The sequence below is a fragment of the Echinococcus granulosus genome (genome assembly GCF_000524195.1).
Source record: "Echinococcus granulosus chromosome Unknown EG_S00113, whole genome shotgun sequence".
Classification (NCBI taxonomy): Eukaryota; Metazoa; Platyhelminthes; class Cestoda; order Cyclophyllidea; family Taeniidae; genus Echinococcus; species Echinococcus granulosus.
The window spans coordinates 232,478-252,879 of NW_020170493.1; the positions used below are offsets into that span (position 1 = coordinate 232,478).

The 20,402-nt window shown below is 47.5% G+C and overlaps 1 protein-coding gene across 1 annotated transcript; it reads left to right on the forward strand. All coding sequences in view use genetic code 11, as the record gives it.

The window, feature by feature from the left end:
• Positions 1-880: 880 nt before the first annotated feature.
• Positions 881-18,555, forward strand: EGR_08645 (F-box only protein 38; the record flags this gene model as incomplete). The annotated part of the gene is made up of 11 exons (XM_024497894.1): positions 881-1,829; positions 1,925-3,369; positions 3,594-3,768; positions 3,845-4,087; positions 7,130-8,469; positions 9,261-9,745; positions 12,987-13,154; positions 13,232-13,863; positions 17,149-17,351; positions 18,119-18,202; positions 18,478-18,555. The coding sequence occupies 11 exons, from the start codon at positions 881-883 to the stop codon at positions 18,553-18,555; spliced, it is 5,802 nt and encodes a 1,933-aa protein (XP_024347719.1).
• Between the last annotated feature and the right edge of the window lie 1,847 nt (positions 18,556-20,402).

Below are 20,402 nucleotides of genomic sequence, written 5' to 3' on the forward strand. Positions count from 1 at the left end.
GTGAAGTATATCTTGTTTAGTTTTCAGAAAAGACTCAAAAACTCTAAAGTTTTTTTACTTTTAGCAGGCGAAGTAAGATATAAGTACAGAAGTCAGAAGAAACCCCACATTTTAGGGTTCAAAAAATTAGCCTGTAATTTGACAAATTTTTCTTGTACGCATTGCTATGTTTCACTAACCAAGAATGTTTTTAAATTGCCAACATTGTTTTAATCTTTAAAAATTGTATCTACCTTTTTTGTTTTTTTGGGATTTGCTAAAAATGTATCAACCTTTTGCTTTTTGTTTGAATTGGCGAAATTGGTTATTAGCCTACTTTAAATGTTCTCTATGGGTTTTACTTCATTTTAGGTATCGCCATAGTTGTCGCCATTTTCTCTTCTTGTTTTTGCGCCTGTTGCTTAACCGCTAGGATAATCGGGTAGAGCTATACTTGGGTAGTTTAGCCTGCGTTTGTTCTACGGGTATTTGGATTCCTTACTCATGCCTGTTACAATGTTTTTACAGACAAATTTTCTCGTAGATATAGCGTTCCCAATCCGTTATTTTCACCGAGATATAGGTTTAGCTAACTGTCCTCCTTATTTGCTGGTGGAAAAGGTCAGCATAGTTTCCTTCTTCCTAATAAATGGTTCTGTCTTATCACTGATTTATGCAGTTGTTAATTTCTCACAATCGCTTACCTCACTTAGTTTTGTTTACTAACATCGGTCCTCCACAACCTGAGTGTTTGTTTATTAGGACCCACTTTTTGGTAATCACTTGTCCCATCTAAAGAAGACCGATATTCTTTCTCGTTTGATGTAAAACTGCTCAAGCTTTTGCGCGTCCATTCTGTAGGTGTGCGCTGCCAAATTGGATCCGCCTTGTGTTCCTTGAAATGCCTATGCGCATCAATCACTCAAAACCTCAAAATGGCTCTACTTCTCCAAATCAATCGCGTCGACAAAGTTCCCCTGGAGGCCTTCCCAGGCGCAGCAATTCCATCAGTTCACCCTCAGTCGATAATGGGTTTCCCCGTGGCGGACGCCAAAAACGTTATCGATATGGTAGTGGAGCCTCGTTAGGCAGCTCTGACGTTCAACAGCCATGTCGAAAGCCTCGGCGGAACCGATCTGTAGCCGGAAATAACATTCGCGAGACCCTTTCCGCTGCAGATTCTGCCGCTGATATCATTTGTAATGGCGAATTCGCGTCGGAAGGTCCCACCAAGTGTTTTGGTGATTCCGGCGAATCTGATTCTAACTCCCGCATGGAAGCCATTAAGACGGTAGTTGAAGAGGTTACTGCGGTGCAAGTTACCGTTCGTGTCGACGATGATGGCTCTGGAACACAGACTCCACAGAGTAATGACGAGGGTAATAATAGCGAGAATGAAGACGAACAGGTTGCAAAACTGCCACCAACGTCGTTTCCAGACACCGAATCCACCTGCGATTCCTCGACTACTGTTGTCGCTGTTGACAAAAATGTTCAGAGATCTCTTTCCTCCGTTTCCGTCGTTCCTCGTTCAATTAGCTGTGATTCCTCCATACCCTCCACCTCATCCTCTGCCCTCCCCGTGGACGCAGCATTTAGGCAACAAGTGATTGCAGCCTGCTCAACCACTCGCCTTCCCAAGTCCAGTCTTTCAAGCTTCTCATCTGTCACTTCCCTCGTTGATGCCGTTCTCGAGCCCCTTTCCATGATCCTATCGCCAGGGGAGCCCGTTCTTTCCGCACAACATCAACCAGACAATAATCCGCCATCCCAGGGTCTGTTCAATGAAAGTTCCTCCTGCTCCTTCCTCAACACCTGTGAGCCCTGTTCCATAGTGACCGATCAGCACAGTGAGTTGGTGTCATCCTTCGTAAATTTGTTTTTTTTTGAATTTTGGTCATTCACTTATTGGTTTGATTCTTTTTAATCACCTCACTTTTGGTAGTCGCTGTTGCTACTTCCGTCACCGGTAGACGTGGCAAAAGGAAACGTGAACCAATTTCTCGTGGAAATCCAAAGAAGCCAGCATTGAAGACACCGACAGTAGAGGCAAACTTGGAGTCAGACATGGATGTTGATTCAGCAGCAGAGTCTCAACCGCATGTCTACCCTCTACGCTCGAGAATTCGTCAGGAACAACTGCGCAGAGAGTGGGAAGAGAGGCAGGCTGCACCGCGCCAGTTAGACAGTCTTCCCTTCGAACTCATTCTCCGCATTGCCCAATATCTCAGTGTCCAGGACCTCTTCTCCCTTCAGTGCCTCAACAAGCGACTAAAAGTTATCACAACAAGGCATCTGAGAACGTTAAAACGAATTAACTTCAGCTCGGGATTGCCCTTTGCCTATTTACCGAGAAAGCTCAACGACGCTGCACTGAAGCGCATTCTGTCCTACACTCCCGAGGTCACCCACATTCTTGGTTTCTATCCACGTCGCATTTACGACAACACTTCCCCCGAGTTACAGCACATCACCCATGCTCTCACCTACGATGGGGTGTTTGAGGCATTTCGTAGTTGCACAAAACTCCGCTCGGTTGAGTTGATGGATGTGGGCCTAATGAGCCTCCTCGTGAACCGTCTACCCAATGTTAAATTTCATGGTATGTTCCGAAACCGACCGGACAGTTGGGATAGTGAGTATGCGGTTCCTATGCCACCAGAGCCTGTCCCGCTGTCTAGTCCATCAGATGGTCCTTCTACTCCATCTTCCACTACAAATAATCTCGCTCACGTGGCGGCTGCTTTCATTCACCGAGCTGCTGCCAGTGGAGCTCGATTAGCAAGGTGGTTTGAGCCGGTAGGGGAGGTGCCGCAGCTTCAGGGATCTCCATGCTGTCCACAGTACACCTACCTCTACCCGCACGCTCATCGCGTCTTTCTTCAACCACACTTCCATATGCACGCTCAACGGAACGTCAACCAGGCACCAGTAGTGACGGAATCACCTCCTACGGTAGCATCGGTGGAGTCATCAAATGCGGGCTGGGAGCAGGGTGCGCACGGGTCGATGATGGCGTTCGCTATCGCCACGGCGTTTGTGCCGCCGGAGGGTGTGCAAGATCGGAATGATTTGAATCCGAGGCGGAGAGTGAGGGGTGGTGCAGTAGGTAGCACTAGTGGTGGGGCGATGACGCACCTGTGCAGACCTCCGATCGCTGCACTGCTCTCGGGCGTTTCGGCAGCTGCAGCTGCGGCCGCGGCAGCAGCAGCAGGAAGTACCAGGGACACGCAAACTGGTGCACCAGTTTCACCCTTCTCACAACTCACTCGCACACCGTCGGTCAGCCTTCCTCTGGCCATATCCAACCTCACGAAGCTCGATCTTGTCTCTGTTGCCATTTCGGTTCTTCCCAGGCTTGATAATGTCAAGTACCTCCACTTGAAGTGGGTGAGTTTGAGACTTAGCTATTCCCTCAAGTTAAATTGAAATCAATATGGCATGTTTTTTGTTACCGAAATGAGTTAGCTTCTAGTTTTGCAGGATTCTTGATTAAGTGGTTCCTATCTGGATCTTCTGCGTAGTGTCATGGGCTTACAGTTCTTCGTGTGGGTGCGTGAATCATCCTAGCCACAAATGAAATGATTAACGTGTGTTCCTCTCTCCGCCCTTAGGTCCTTTTCACTCAACAAGATCCATTTGCCTCGTTTCAAGCCGGGAAGCTGCAATCATTTGTGATGAACAACTGCGTTGGGCCGCGACGATACCTCCGATACGTTCGTGTCTTTGCAGTTCTTGCTCGAGCCCCTCAGCTGGCTCGATTGGAGCTTGTTGGCACACGCTTTATTGGTGAGTTCGCTCAACTCTCCGTCACTCTCACTCTGTCCCTTCGAAGTTCGCTTCCTACCTTCTTTTCGGTCTGCAGAAGGTCTTCTGGAGCAGATTGTGGACCGCCATGAGCCTCCAATTCTCTGTTTCCGAAACCTCCAACGGCTGGTGCTAGCGGGTAATAGGGACTCGACGGCGGTGGATGCTGGTCTACTGCTACTCGCGGGTCAACAGAGTCTCGTCCATGCTGCTCTACAACTCTGGCACACGAAGAATTCGCTGTTTGAGGCCCTTTCCTACGCCAGGGTTCGGCTATCACGATTGGAGAGCCTTATTCTGGGTTAGTTTTATGCGTAAAGAATATTTTTTATGCGTATTTTTCCATAGCACGTCTATTTTATCCCCCATTCGTATTCCATCATGGGTATGGGGGATTTCGTGGGTGCGTTTATCCTGCGTCATTGGGATGTGAAATTTCACCAACCGTCATTATAAGCTTTCGAGAGCACGGCTCTCCTCTGGCTTCTACGGTGTTACACCGGAAAATGCAACGCTGGTGTTGCTGATTTTTTTTTCTGTCGAAATGGTGGCTGCACTTCGATATTCTGTGAACAACTCATCCATAGTTTTCGGTCTAAATTTCTGCCGCTAGTCCTCCAAGTTTACTTCTTACTCTCTCATTGCCGTCGGCGATTTTTTTCGCCGGGGTGCTTTGAACTATCAACTCAAATTTTGTTTACTCCAACGGTTACGCTTCATTCTTGTGAAGTAGCCGAATAAAATTTTAAAGCTAAAATACGTACTCTACGATGCAGAAGGTTCCTGTGCATCCAGCTTTTCTGAATTGTTCTGCCCTTGGAGAGTGAGAAGGGAGTGAAGGTAGACCTAGCTACCCACACTTTATTGTCAGTTTACTTCCCAACTACCTATCTCGAATGCAGTCATGCGATTGTCTAAAGCTAATGCCAAGAAAGAGTGCCAATCGGATGATGTGGGGAGGCGATGCGGTGCAGTGCCGCCCTCTCTTGCCCAATTTCAAAAATTTCGAGTGGGTGTTGTTTGTGGTATGATGGAAGAAGAGGACTTGCCTCTGGATAAATGAAGAAGGAGAAGGAGGCCCTTCAGGAAATGACCAGACAAGTCTTAGTGAAAAATGATGTCTGTAGTCCACGCACGCCACTGCACACGCCCGCATAAAGAACGCATAGTCGTCTGGGCATGGGAATGGCGATAGGGTGTGGCATTGAAATTGCGCCTAACTTAGGATGCGAAGCAGACAAGCTGGAGCTACACCGACACAGATTGTAGGGGCTGCGGCAGTGTGTTGAAGATACGTCGAAGATGGGGCAGGCGGTGGTGTGGAGAGTGCTACAGAGAGTAGCGGACCAACGTAAACATGTGCCTCATGATGCAGGTGTGCACAAGTGCGACACGAGTGTGACAAGTGGTTACAAGTTGGAACAGGTGATTTTAGCGAGCTATGCTGAGAGCCTCGCGAACTTGCTCTTCATTTAGTAGTCCCTATTTTTACTCATTAGAATCCTTTCTTTAAATTTCCTTGAATAACTGCTAAATTTCCTTCCCAAAGCTTTTTCCCTAAATTGTCAATTGCTGGAGCCCTTTCTTCACTGGCTTTTGAATCTCTTGAGGGTGCGTTTTTATCTTGTCCAAAATGAATTGGTATGGTTCTACCAAGTTAAGTGGTTTTTTTCTAAATAAAGACGCCATCGGTGTTCTGAGGGTCTGAGGACGTATCGTCTGTTTGAGTGCTTCTACGTGCTGAGCTGAAAAAACAGAAAGTTGCTCTGGGTTTCTCTTTGTGCGCTGAGCGCTATAATCACCAACTAGAATCGGATCCTGTTGTTTTTGTCTACTCTCGGCAGCACCTCCGCCAATCCCTTTGGTGATTTTATCCTCTTTGCCTTTCCTATCATCTCACATCTCTTCTATCATTCGAGCCATTTCAGAATTACCGGTGCTTTGTGACCACAGGATATTGTCATTCTTCCTCGGGCCGAGTCTCTAGTCCATCCCTATGGTCGTTTGGGTCTTGAGACTACAAAAAAGTAATCCTTCTGGGAGTTTTTTGCAAGATCGTTCTGTTTCCATTCTTTGTAGCGCACTGAGTTGTGGTAGTACCACAAGACCGACTGTGTAGCGTTCTAGGGCTTACAAAGACAAAACTGCATCACCTCAGATGCAATATAATGCTTGCAAAGGGTTTGGGGAGGAGGGGAGTTTTGACAAATGGCATTCACACGTTTAGTGCATTTGGTATAGCCCGTGTGGTTTTGCTGTCAAAATTGCCTCCTCTGCCTGAGTGTACTTGTGTGTGTGGCATTTTTCTGGTCCCTCTCTCTATGTGTGACTAAGCTACTTCAGTTTCACTGTCAAAAGACACTTTCCAACTCGGTAGCTCGAATGCACACACTCACGGAGCCACCATGTGCTTCTGATGCTGGTGCTGCTACCGGTTGGTTCTTGCATTCCATGCCAGTGACGTGTCTGCTCTCGTGTTCTAGCTGGTGCCCCCCCCCCCCCTCTCCCCGCCTGATTGCGACTGTGTTGGTACTTCTGGAGACCCATTGCAGATGAAGGAAAACATTTGGAAGAAACACTAATGACTCATTCTCCTCTCGTGCATACCTTTCTGTCATCTTTCTAACCCTGTTAGCTCTGTTCTTTGCGCTATCCCTCACTTTCTGGCAATATTCATCGTCTTCAAAACTTCACTGGTGTCGGATCCTCTGACGGCTCTAGAATTTGTCGCCCTGTCAACAAAAACTGACTTGCGCTATGTTTGGATTTACTCTAAATTAAACATGCAAGTGGAAAACTACCCTCACTTCACTTCACTTTGAAACTCCGCTAGTTATTTAACTCCACCCATGCTATTCACACCACCGCCTTCATTCTTACATAACATGGTCAATTTTTACCGTCACGTGCGAAGTAGTGGGTCACTGCCAAACGCAATGCGTACGTGGTTTGTCAATGTTTGCGTGCATTTCGTGCCGTTGTGGCATGAATAGCCAACAATCCTTCTGGTTGCTCTAACACTTTAATGACCCGAAATTGATCATTTTAGCAATTATAGCACTGTTTCATCACGTACTCCAACGCTTGACTACATACATGTTCCCTCTGTGTTTGCGTGTTGTTGGACGGAAGGCTCCCAGTCGTCTAAGATTCGCCATCGAATAGCGCCTCCATGTGACCTGAAATCAGTTTTGTCGCGAGGTCATGTACATTCACCGTGCAATGACGCATCACCCGCGTGTTCACTTGAGGTCACTTCCTCTCTTATTACATTCGGGGGTGTTGGAGGAGGGTTTATGGTGCCCTCATTAACGACGCCTTCTTCTCACCCTTCACCTTTCAGGTTATCAGGATCCCTACCGAGCGCGTCTCACTCCCACTGAAGCAATGGATTTGGATCTGGCTGAGTCTACGGAGAGCTCTTTGCCCTACTGCTCCTTCACAAATCGCGGTCTCGCTCTCGTCTTTCCACTTTGCCCTCGTCTCTCTAGCCTCACCATCCGACACGCGCCCTACATCACCCGTTTTCCCCGTATCGACCAGCTCATTCCTGTGGAGGCTGTGACAGCAGCGGCTGCTGCTACAGCACCTTCGCAACCTTCAACTTCAATCGCCACTCCTGTGCCATCGCAGTTCCCTCAATCGTCAACATCAACGGTCCCTGGACTACCACAGCCGCCTCAAATACCAACGTCATCATCGGGAGCGCCTAAAATCGTTCCTAACACTGTATATCGTTCCTCTCTCCCCTTAAAATCTCTGACTCTGGAAAACTGCCCTGGCATAACCGTGTCAGAACTGGAGAGTATCCTCGCAAAAGGCGACCCCTTCGGCTTTCTGGAATCCCTCGTCTTGCGTGATATGTTCCCCTTGAGCCGAGAGACTGCGTTTATGGGACCTGCCTACTACTGGTCGCAGCGGTGGTTGCTCGACCCCAACACATTGCGAGGGGCTGGAGGCGAGGAAAGAGAACTTTCAACTGGTCCTGACTACCGGAAGCTGGGTCTCCTTCTTTCCATTGCGGACCTCCTCTCGTCTCGTCTCGTCGCCTATCCGCCCCTCTCTCCTGTCGGTATTGGCATGGGTGCTTCGGTTCGTGATGTTTCGCATTCAGTCGCCACCACCGGCCTCCGTGTCCACGAACTGCCCGTCCAACCCTTTGACATCTTCTTCACTCTGCGGACTCACACCTACCTGACCTCTCTGCTTCAACTGGACGGCACGTGTGGACGCCGCGCCTTTGGACTTTGCAGGATTCATCGTCTACTCCTTGACACTGCTCTGATTGACCATCCACCAGAGGTTGGCATGGGAGAGGAAGAAGAAGAAGCAAAAAGCGCCTCCTTTATCTCTCGCTCCACCCAGACTTGTGTGTGTGGTCTACTTGAATGGGATTTCGTCCAACGCCTCCATGTGGAATCTGGACCCTCCCAGTTACCTCCGGCAGACCCCAAGGACCAGGGCCTGTACCAACATCAGCATCAGTTGGGCGGCCCATTGGCCTTTCACCCCTTCCCCGTGCTCTTACAGCATAACGCGCTCTACCAAAAACTTATCTGCTCGGATTGGGCGGATAAGATATGCGCCACAACCGCCTTTGATCGGCTTCGGGATAAGCAGCGTTCTTATGTTCGGCCCCTGTGTGGATCTGGCGAGTGCTTCGGATGTAGTTCGGGATTAGTAGTGAGTAATTCCCCATGCCCAAATTGTCGTTGTTGTTGATTCCTTTTAACCGACATTCACTTCGTTTTGTTGGGAGCTCGTTAGTCGGTTCCATCTATAGTTGCAATTGTGGAGTTTGTTTTTTTCATCCTATTTCCTCCCTTTCGTTGTGTTGACATTTTAATGCCTTCAAACTGCCAATTAGGGGGAAGCGTGAGGCCTTTGGTTAATGCATGCAATTCACTATTTTCATGTCAACATTGTAAGCAGTTCCTGCATGGACATCCCCGATCCATTGAGTACTGAGCCAACGGAGTAGGCTCGTTGATGAGCCATCTCTGGAGATATCTTTTGCACATTTGCTCTTAACATCGCATATGTGTGGCGATGATTTTACTACCTGAGCCTAGAGTTAAAGATGTGCCATACTTTCTCCAGTGGTCTATGGTGACTTGTTGAGTTTAAGGCACACCAGAGAAGATGTGGAATGGTTTTGTTTTGAGGAGGTCAACTGCATCTTCTCCCTTTGAGCAACAATTCGGTAGAATAAGTATTGTTGCCATTCCACCAATAAAAAATCTGGGCTGTGATGGTCGGTTTCTCTCTGCGACGGACCCTGATAGCAAACGTGTTTGAAAGCAGCCTTATAATCGAAATATAGTGGGGCTGGAATGCTAGCAGCACTAGTGGTGGATGCCGAATGGTGGGGGACTAAAGTAACCTCTTAAGATATTCATTCGACATTCGGTTTAGCTACGGGCTGCTCTATTTGACCTCCGTAGGCTCCTTCCAAACTATCAGCCCTTTTTTAGAAATCGCCTTCGGAAACACAGGCGGAACCGTCACTGCACCACACACCGCGCATTTGGACGGCTCGCGACGCCTGCGTTGACACAAGCGAGTTGCGCCAATTCGTGGGTCCCAAGCCCTGTGTGCTAACCCTGCGACAACCCATTGCCTCTCCCCTCAGCTGTCTCACCACGCTGCACTTTGAACACGTGGGTCTCACCCACCTGGTGCTCTCCAGCGTGCCGCGGTTGAAGAACATCACCCTGGAAAACTGTCCAGCTCTCACCGCCATACTGTTCCACGCCGTTGTGACCGGTGCTCCCGCTACCGCCATCACCGCCTCCTCCACTGTCTTCTCGCCCCGTATCCCCGTGAAGATGACCAATCCGGTGCCCTCCCTCCGACGTGTTCGCATTATCCGATGTCCGAAATTCGCTATCTACAATTGGCTCGGTGCTGTTGCTGCCCTCTATCCCTATCATGAGGAGAATATGTTTATCACTTTTCGGTGAGTTCCACCCCTCCCCCGCCTTACTCAAATGATGGGTTTATACTTGTTTTGTGCTTTATGTTTTACTCGTGAGGTTTATGCCTGCTTTAAGGTTGTTTCGGAAAACTACAATCCTAACCAACGCCTTAGTCCTTGGGGAAATTGCTTTCTCGTCCTTAGTTGTTTCTTTTTGGGGGTTACTAGGGAGGAGATTTTAACGCACACTGGGCTTTACATCTGTCAGAGGCAGAGCTCTTGTCTATCAAGAAATCACGATGTTTGGTACATTTTCTGTCGCAAGAAATTGTGATTGGTATGCAACCTACATTTCGTGACTCATTTGCTTGTTACCTCTGTTGTTTTCTTTTGTACATCTAGTTACTCCTTCCCAGGGAGTAGTTTTTTGTCTACTTTGCGCGTATAGCATCTACAAAACCTCGAAATCGTGATTTAGGGCGCTCCGCTATTCTTATCCCAATTTTTTTGGTTATATTTTTAAGCGTCGTACCTTTACTCGTGGTTCTTGATTTTGTGATCGGATAATTCCTTTTCTACAGCTCCAAATAAGTATTTGAAGCAAATCTTCTTTTAGTTATTTTCCCCCTAATTAGTTCTGCAATGGTGGTTTGTTGCTTTACAAGCTATTTCATCACTTTTTCTTCGTTTGCCAAATAAGATGGGACGGTTGTTTGATTAACAAGGACTAAATAACCTCAGGGGGCTTCTTCAAGTGTGTGCTGCTTTTTCTTCTTGAATTAACCATCACTGTGATTGGTAGTCTGCAATCCTCTCCCACGAGGTTGAAGGTGTTCACAAATCACGGAGTAAAAGAATTTGTCCTGCTCACCTCAAGTGGCTATTCTGCTGACCACTTGGTTGTCCAGCGACAATGACAAGAGGAGGAGGTACTTGTCACTTGGAGAAACATCATTAGGGGAACACGGAGAGCAAGTTTTGAGGTATTGGGTCTTCTGTTTTCTTGTAGGAAGAGGACTTTCTCGCTGATTCACCAGTGTTGACTACTTTTGGGAACGGCTGTAGTGACGCCCTGGAAGTCTGATGTGGGTGGTGAAGGCTAGGTCATTTGGGCATAGGCAATGACCTTTTTTTGCCACTCCTTGTCACAAATCACCCAGCTGACAGTTCAAAATGCAGTGTCCAAATTGTCTGTCCTAGGAGTTTGGTCTTGGCTGTTGTTGCACGACATCCGGCCGGAGAGCCATTCACTCTAGTCCGCAGCACTACTTTTCCGTGCCGGTTGATGTTGGTGTGGATCAATTGCCTCACCGCTCACAAAGCTGAGCATTTCTGACGATTGCCTTTGCCACCTTAATGTCGGAATCATGTGACGGATCGTCTTCGGGTGGTTCACTACCGCAATCAAAATGGCTCGACCATTTTCAGGCGGTTGGTTCTGTTACCACACACACGCATACACCGTAGTGCAGACAGGCTTGGATTCCAGATGGTGGGGTCATTCGAGATAGGAGGCAACCACGGGCGAGAGGGAGAGCACAATGTGGACTACCGCACCGATGGACTGATGTATATCAAAGGGGTGTTTATTTCACTCCTTAGCCAAAATTTGTAGCCACTTTTCTGGCCATTCAGCAGGCGCGTTTTTTGTGCCAGCGACAAGTGCTAGATTGCGTGCTATTTTTCACATGCGCTTCAATGCATTTGGCCTACATGATAGGTCTCGTGTTTGTGTCTCTTCTATCGTCTGTCCCTCGGAGGTGGTGGGCCTCCATTATTAGACGATCAGGTTGCTGCATGACTTGCTTCCCTGTTGCTACCCCACCACTGCGGCATCCACTGTCTGGTTGGGGGAAGGAGGTGGTACCCTTTCATTTTTTTACTTCCCAAAGAATTTACCCTCAGCAGATTTATTAGGCGTTGCATTGAGCTTTTACGTCAAGACTTGGGGAGTCAGTGAACTGGCACTTGAAAATAATTTTGCGGCTTCTTAATATAATTTACTCAAGCCATGTAGTCATAAAACCTCCACCCTTGCACCTCGAAGTTAAAATTACCGGCATTGAAGTTAATCACACCTCGTCGGAAGCACGGGAGGCTTCATCCAGGGTGTTTATGTGTGTAATGCCGCTAAGGCGCTGCTCACGGGATGTGGGAGCGCCTGTCTAGCATGTAGGCCATCCTCCCCACTGACCAATCGCCGCTGTTGGCGTGCATTCAGGCGGACGACTCAATATCATGTCAACTTAGAACTGGTATCGACAACGAAGTGTTGCTTCGGAATGTGTTTTTGGTAGCTGTGTCGAGGAGTTGTCGAAAATAGTCATTTTCAATCACTCGTGGTGAAGTGACGACATGATGGTGATGTGGTCAGCAGTCTCGAACATCACTGCTAGGACGTATCTCCTCCCTGGACTTGTTTCTGTGAGCATACGAATGTGACGCAGTACAGCCTCGTGTTGAGGAGGACTGGGAGACTCGCAGTCGAATTGGACTGTATTGTTTTGAAGGTGGAACCACAGGAGAGGAGGTAAACATCCGTAGTCGTTTAGCCTCCCATTACGTTCACATCACCTCAGCCCTGCCCCATGTGGTGCATGGTCAAGTGGTCTGTCCTCAAAGGTCAAGTCGTCCCACTCCAGGTGGAACGGGACTTCTCGAGCGGGGTGGGATGGGGTCAAGCCAAATTCATTGCTAATGCATCAACTTCATTGCCACCCGCCACCACGTTCTTGGCTCAGGTTTGTCTTTCTCATGTGCCACGTGATTACTTAAAGCTCAGAGATCACATGCGCGAATTGAACTTTTCAATCAGCTGACGTTCATTGAATTGCTGTTTTGCGTCATATTTCCACTTTGTGGAGCACGCGTTTCGGTCGATTTTTGTGGCTTTCCGAAGACCATAAGTCAAGAGATGTTAATGGTTTTCAGTTTTTGGTTCGATGTACTGCTCTTTCGTCATATTACATACAACTTTTCAAGGTAGGTTCTAGTACTTTCTCCTCTATTCTCGGCTGAGTAAAATCTTTACTGTTATCTTTATTGAACTACAACCCATTTGCACGATGGAGCACTCTCTAAACCTTTCAAAATAATCGGGCAGATCCTCTGTAGATACCTTTCGACACTGGCTCGAAGGACCTTGTGTCCTATCCCTAGTAAGTTGGGATTTTTGGCCTTTTGTTGAGCTGCATTCTGGTTCCACCCCAAGTTAATCGTTAGTGCCTTCCCAAAGAAGAATTTCCAGTAGTCTTATCCCACTTGTTGTTGTTTTTGTTGCCAGACCCTTTGGACCCTACCACGAGGCTGTGGAACAGGCCTTGTGGCGGAACGCCAAATCCGTACACGTGATGATCTCGCATGACTACTCCATAGATCGCAGCGAATGCGCCATGGAGGAGACGAACTCGGCCTTTGAACAGCGCTTTAGAGAAGTCATTTCCCTCACTGAGTACGTCTCGACCCCTCCTGTTCCCACCATCCCCACCTCCTTGCCCTTGCCAAATTGGGTCTCTTTTATATTTTTAGCTCTTTTCATCGTCGTAGTTCTCCAGCCGATCCCAATTCTTTGAACCAGTCTCTTCGTCCGCGTCTGTTCCACTCCGATGAAGGTGCGGACTGGAGTCTCCTCACAGACATTGCTTGGGCACCTCAAGGCGCTCTGGATCCCACCGTGGAGGTGTCAACAACGGACCCCCAACCCCCCTCAAACATTGTCGACCCGCCCACATTGTTTGATGAAGGAGACGACAGAAGTCGCTTTGAGGCCTTCTTGGCCGCTTACCGCGGAGAGTACAAGTTCCACCGAAGGGGCATTCACCTCCACGTGCAGTATCGCGATGTGCATGAAGGCGTAGTAGGGGGAGGTGACTCCGGCTACCTCCTGTGGCCTTACACGGACTCCTATCTACAAACCGTGCCTCCTGAGGACGATCTAAACGCCTGGGGAGACGGTTTCAATGAGTCTTGGGTACATGTGCTTCCCCCACACACGCGCACAGGCAAAGTGCTGGTGGATATCGGGAATGTCTCCATGCTGGCGGCAATGGAGGCCAGATTGGGCGAAAGGAAACGACGTCGGGAGACCGAAGGCTCTGCTGAGGCACCCATGGTAGCGGAGGTGAAAATTTCACGCTTTGAGACCGAAGAAGGTGGTAATGGTGGGCTGTGATACAGATGACTCAGTTGGTGTGTTCCACGTGTTTCGGGTTGATTGGTTGTAATCTCCTCCTGCCCCATTGCGATGTTTTAGAGAGATGTGGCTGCTCATGTTGCCCATCCCCCTCCCCCCTCCTTCCTTCCATTGCACACTTGCACAGACCGACAAATCCTCCCCCCCCCCATCCTTCTACTCCACCCTCGGCCCTCGTTTTGTGTGTCTGTATGTGTGCATGTGTGTGTATGTGTGTCTTTATCACCCCTCTCTTACCATCCATATATCTATATCACAAATAAATTTTTATAAAAATTTTCCACTTCTTTGTTCGTTCTTGTTAGTGTTGCTGTCCGATTTGACGTTGTCGTCTCTGCATCACTCTTGAAGACGCCATGAGACCTGCTAGTGCGAGGCGGCTGCCGAACCATGGGGAAGGGAAAAGTCTTCTTGGTCATGAGTCCTCTTGTAGACTGTGATCAGCGGTGAAATGGGATGGAAGGAAGGTGATTTAAGGGATTGCATTATTAGGGAGAAGGCTGCTTCATTTGTAGTAGCACGTGGTCGGGTTCCGATCCACTTTAGCTCCTCCTGTTCCTCCATCCGCTCATTCATTCATTTTGCACCCACCCCGTATCCGTCCACGCCCCTTCCATCTGTCCATCTATCCCTTCACCTACTATCCGCCCATTCCCTTAGTGTTCGTCCATCTATCCATCCATCCACCCATGTTGCCTCCATCCGTTCAGCTAACCATTCCTTTCCTCTGTCACCCTTCTATCTACTTCTTCCAGTGAGGTGGTGTGTTGCGAACGCTGCCTTTACTTCGACTGATCACAGTGATGTCAATAAATCACTTTACAGAGGAAAATTTGTGTATAAACGCAAGAATCACAGCCTTATTTTGGTTGAAGGGTCAGAGAAGAAGCAAAAGGTATTTTTTTTCCCAAAAAAGTGCTTTTTACTTCGATTCTTCGGCTTCATGTGGTGCATCCAGTGTGCGTGCGTGCACGCTGACAAGGTGACGCTAATTGGTGCCTTCCTTGTAGCAAAGTGTCACGCAAGATATGGAGGAAAAAAAGGAGAATAATAACTAATTGCCTTTTCTATAATTACTGTCACCTTCATGTGATCTTCGTAAAAGGTCAAATGGCGGGGGGACACAGGGGAAGGGAGGGGTGCGAAAGGGTAGGCGGCAATAAAACGCAACGGAAGCTTGATAAAAATTTGGAAGAAAAAAAAGGTGGTGACCTCGCTCAATCCTTTTTTTTCATAACCCTGAAATATTTATAAAATGCTGGATTTTAGGTCGACTTTTAAATATCAAAAGGTCAATGAAACATGTGGAGGGAGTAGAGGGGGGGAGGGTCGGGACCCACTAAGCGGTCGTCATGTGTTTCATCCATTGCATGGCTAAAACGCATACATGTGAATTACAGAAGTTAATATTTTACCATGTCAGGTGTTTGTTCAACTCCCAGTTTTTTGTAATGGCTTACTTAGGGGCTCCACCAGGCGGCCTGGTCTCCGCGCCATGCCAGTAGTCGCCCAGCTCTTCCCTCCGTCGACAATGAATCCTCTATCTGGGTAATATTTTCTCTCTCGTCTTTAGAGGGGTCTCGAAGCACTACAGTTGATAATAAATAGCTAGCATGGAAAGGAAAGGAGAAGTCATACCCCTTTGGGTGTGCAGTAGTGATTAGATGTGAACGCAAGATATTGTGATAGCTGGGATTCCCAATTTATAATACTATTCTCCCCCAGGGCTTCGAAAGTTTGTTTTTTTTTTTTATTTTTGCCATTAAACTCACCTGATGTATTTAAGAATGAAAAAGCTTTAAGAGAGCCTATAAAATCTTCAGGTCAATCCACCCCTCATGGACAGGAGCTTTGCGGGTACGATTGTGGCCGCCCTGGAGTCTGAGTCAAAGCGTGAGTAGACTTTTATTGCCAGTCGTTAAAATAACCCTGACAACCAGAGACGATCAGAGAGCTGCCTTGAGGGCTTGAGTGAGTGCATGCGTGTGTCTCGACAGAAGTATGTGGACTCACTTCAACATCACGGTGTCTTTCAATTGCGTTTCATAAACCGGGAGTAGATTTACAGTCTCGAGGGTTTAACCATTCTCCACACAAAAGTCATCGTCCTGCCTTTGGCACACAATTTGAGGCCATCGACAGCGTCGGCGTCGTCGTCTTCTTCGCCACTTCCCAGTGAAACAAATCACCTAACCTTTTGACAGACAGGTAACCGTCTGCTTGCATGGTCTTGCGTGTTTGCATGCTTGTGTGACTCTGCCATTGCCACTACAGAAGGAGTCAACGCGTTTTGCCATTCTCTGTAAAATCATTGACGGTGCCTATTCAAAATCATTTTCCCATCTCTCATCTCGGCAAGAAGCATCAGACTGTGCCTTTGATACCCTTATCCCCGGTTAAATTTTATCCCTGGTAATCTGTGTCGTAGTTCCAGTCGTAGAAGCAACTGCCACTCGTCCTGTTGTTGCCATTTTACGCCAGCTTCCATGAAGCCTTGGAGAAGTGGATACCTCTATTCAACGCGCAACGGCAACGCACCACCGAACTACCGTCCATAAGGCCGTCATGAAAGGAAGTGCGACAGATGGCATGATTACGAAGAGATGTAATGGGAGAAGAAGACGCTCATCCATTCCGTATCCATCCATTTATCTATAGGTCCCGTGTCTATATATCCTGTATCCACCCATTGGTCCATCCCTTCCTCCGTCTATCCATCCATCTATGCACACGCTCATCCACTATTTGGTAACCTGGTCCACCTTCCATCGCAGATCTGATGAAATATTTGAAGTAACAATTCAACATACCTGCAGTTGCCTATTGAGTTAAGCTCCTCCGAGTAATTTTCAGGTTTTGTTTGGGACTTTTTTTAAGGATTCCAACCGTTCACTATCATCTGCCCTTCCTCTCTAATTCATTTATACCTTTCCCAAAGCTCTATTGCATCACCTCTCAAGACCGGTCTTATCGCAAAGCCTGGAATTTTTACCCCGTTGTGTCATGTTGCGGTCCCCTTATCCCTCAGGTGGTGTTAACGGAATCGTCGTGATCATAAATGGATGCTCTTTGTACGATTACACAGCAAATCTAATCACCAAGGCAAAGAGCATCACACGTCATCGTGATGTGTCACCAATAAGGCATTTTCCTATTGTCTCGAAAATTGCATCCAAGGTGGCGAATTAATGGTGTTGCGAAAAGTGGGATTAGTTGTCTTCCACAACCTCTGCCGTGATCTTCCATGCCTGAGGCCGTTCAAATTTACAGCATCTCACAAACGTCATTCCCTCAAATCGAGTGAAGCCAGCCGACACAGTGATCTGCCCGCCCGCCCCTCCTCCCTTCCTCCCCAATCTGCCCTTGGCGTTGATGCGGGACTGGATGGGAGCCGTTGCTTTTGGCAGCAGACCTGACCTTCACTTTGACTATTCATTCGTGTACTGTGTGTGGACAGTGCGTGTCAAATGCCCTCACCGTTGCCTGCTACAGTCAGTTAATCAACCAGTCAACTAATTAATCGATGCATCTTTGGTTATGACAACGGTTGCTAGTGCCATTGACAACGCATCGCTTTAACTAAGAAGACTGCATCAAAACAAAAAAGTGTCCCTGTTTTTCTCTTGTCTTTTGAAGTCACGTATCGCAAGCCATTCGCAAGAGTGTGGACTACTGATTTCCCGTTTCGACGTTGGAAAACGAGGAAGAGGAAGAAAAAACTGTGGAATTGAAATGTAGCAACACTAAGTAATTGGTGCCTTCCTTGTAGCAAAGTGTCACGCAAGATATGGAGGAAAAAAAGGAGAATAATAACTAATTGCCTTTTCTATAATTACTGTCACCTTCATGTGATCTTCGTAAAAGGTCAAATGGCGGGGGGACACAGGGGAAGGGAGGGGTGCGAAAGGGTAGGCGGCAATAAAACGCAACGGAAGCTTGATAAAAATTTGGAAGAAAAAAAAGGTGGTGACCTCGCTCAATCCTTTTTTTTCATAACCCTGAAATATTTATAAAATGCTGGATTTTAGGTCGACTTTTAAATATCAAAAGGTCAATGAAACATGTGGAGGGAGTAGAGGGGGGGAGGGTCGGGACCCACTAAGCGGTCGTCATGTGTTTCATCCATTGCATGGCTAAAACGCATACATGTGAATTACAGAAGTTAATATTTTACCATGTCAGGTGTTTGTTCAACTCCCAGTTTTTTGTAATGGCTTACTTAGGGGCTCCACCAGGCGGCCTGGTCTCCGCGCCATGCCAGTAGTCGCCCAGCTCTTCCCTCCGTCGACAATGAATCCTCTATCTGGGTAATATTTTCTCTCTCGTCTTTAGAGGGGTCTCGAAGCACTACAGTTGATAATAAATAGCTAGCATGGAAAGGAAAGGAGAAGTCATACCCCTTTGGGTGTGCAGTAGTGATTAGATGTGAACGCAAGATATTGTGATAGCTGGGATTCCCAATTTATAATACTATTCTCCCCCAGGGCTTCGAAAGTTTGTTTTTTTTTTTTATTTTTGCCATTAAACTCACCTGATGTATTTAAGAATGAAAAAGCTTTAAGAGAGCCTATAAAATCTTCAGGTCAATCCACCCCTCATGGACAGGAGCTTTGCGGGTACGATTGTGGCCGCCCTGGAGTCTGAGTCAAAGCGTGAGTAGACTTTTATTGCCAGTCGTTAAAATAACCCTGACAACCAGAGACGATCAGAGAGCTGCCTTGAGGGCTTGAGTGAGTGCATGCGTGTGTCTCGACAGAAGTATGTGGACTCACTTCAACATCACGGTGTCTTTCAATTGCGTTTCATAAACCGGGAGTAGATTTACAGTCTCGAGGGTTTAACCATTCTCCACACAAAAGTCATCGTCCTGCCTTTGGCACACAATTTGAGGCCATCGACAGCGTCGGCGTCGTCGTCTTCTTCGCCACTTCCCAGTGAAACAAATCACCTAACCTTTTGACAGACAGGTAACCGTCTGCTTGCATGGTCTTGCGTGTTTGCATGCTTGTGTGACTCTGCCATTGCCACTACAGAAGGAGTCAACGCGTTTTGCCATTCTCTGTAAAATCATTGACGGTGCCTATTCAAAATCATTTTCCCATCTCTCATCTCGGCAAGAAGCATCAGACTGTGCCTTTGATACCCTTATCCCCGGTTAAATTTTATCCCTGGTAATCTGTGTCGTAGTTCCAGTCGTAGAAGCAACTGCCACTCGTCCTGTTGTTGCCATTTTACGCCAGCTTCCATGAAGCCTTGGAGAAGTGGATACCTCTATTCAACGCGCAACGGCAACGCACCACCGAACTACCGTCCATAAGGCCGTCATGAAAGGAAGTGCGACAGATGGCATGATTACGAAGAGATGTAATGGGAGAAGAAGACGCTCATCCATTCCGTATCCATCCATTTATCTATAGGTCCCGTGTCTATATATCCTGTATCCACCCATTGGTCCATCCCTTCCTCCGTCTATCCATCCATCTATGCACACGCTCATCCACTATTTGGTAACCTGGTCCACCTTCCATCGCAGATCTGATGAAATATTTGAAGTAACAATTCAACATACCTGCAGTTGCCTATTGAGTTAAGCTCCTCCGAGTAATTTTCAGGTTTTGTTTGGGACTTTTTTTAAGGATTCCAACCGTTCACTATCATCTGCCCTTCCTCTCTAATTCATTTATACCTTTCCCAAAGCTCTATTGCATCACCTCTCAAGACCGGTCTTATCGCAAAGCCTGGAATTTTTACCCCGTTGTGTCATGTTGCGGTCCCCTTATCCCTCAGGTGGTGTTAACGGAATCGTCGTGATCATAAATGGATGCTCTTTGTACGATTACACAGCAAATCTAATCACCAAGGCAAAGAGCATCACACGTCATCGTGATGTGTCACCAATAAGGCATTTTCCTATTGTCTCGAAAATTGCATCCAAGGTGGCGAATTAATGGTGTTGCGAAAAGTGGGATTAGTTGTCTTCCACAACCTCTGCCGTGATCTTCCATGCCTGAGGCCGTTCAAATTTACAGCATCTCACAAACGTCATTCCCTCAAATCGAGTGAAGCCAGCCGACACAGTGATCTGCCCGCCCGCCCCTCCTCCCTTCCTCCCCAATCTGCCCTTGGCGTTGATGCGGGACTGGATGGGAGCCGTTGCTTTTGGCAGCAGACCTGACCTTCACTTTGACTATTCATTCGTGTACTGTGTGTGGACAGTGCGTGTCAAATGCCCTCACCGTTGCCTGCTACAGTCAGTTAATCAACCAGTCAACTAATTAATCGATGCATCTTTGGTTATGACAACGGTTGCTAGTGCCATTGACAACGCATCGCTTTAACTAAGAAGACTGCATCAAAACAAAAAAGTGTCCCTGTTTTTCTCTTGTCTTTTGAAGTCACGTATCGCAAGCCATTCGCAAGAGTGTGGACTACTGATTTCCCGTTTCGACGTTGGAAAACGAGGAAGAGGAAGAAAAAACTGTGGAATTGAAATGTAGCAACACTAAG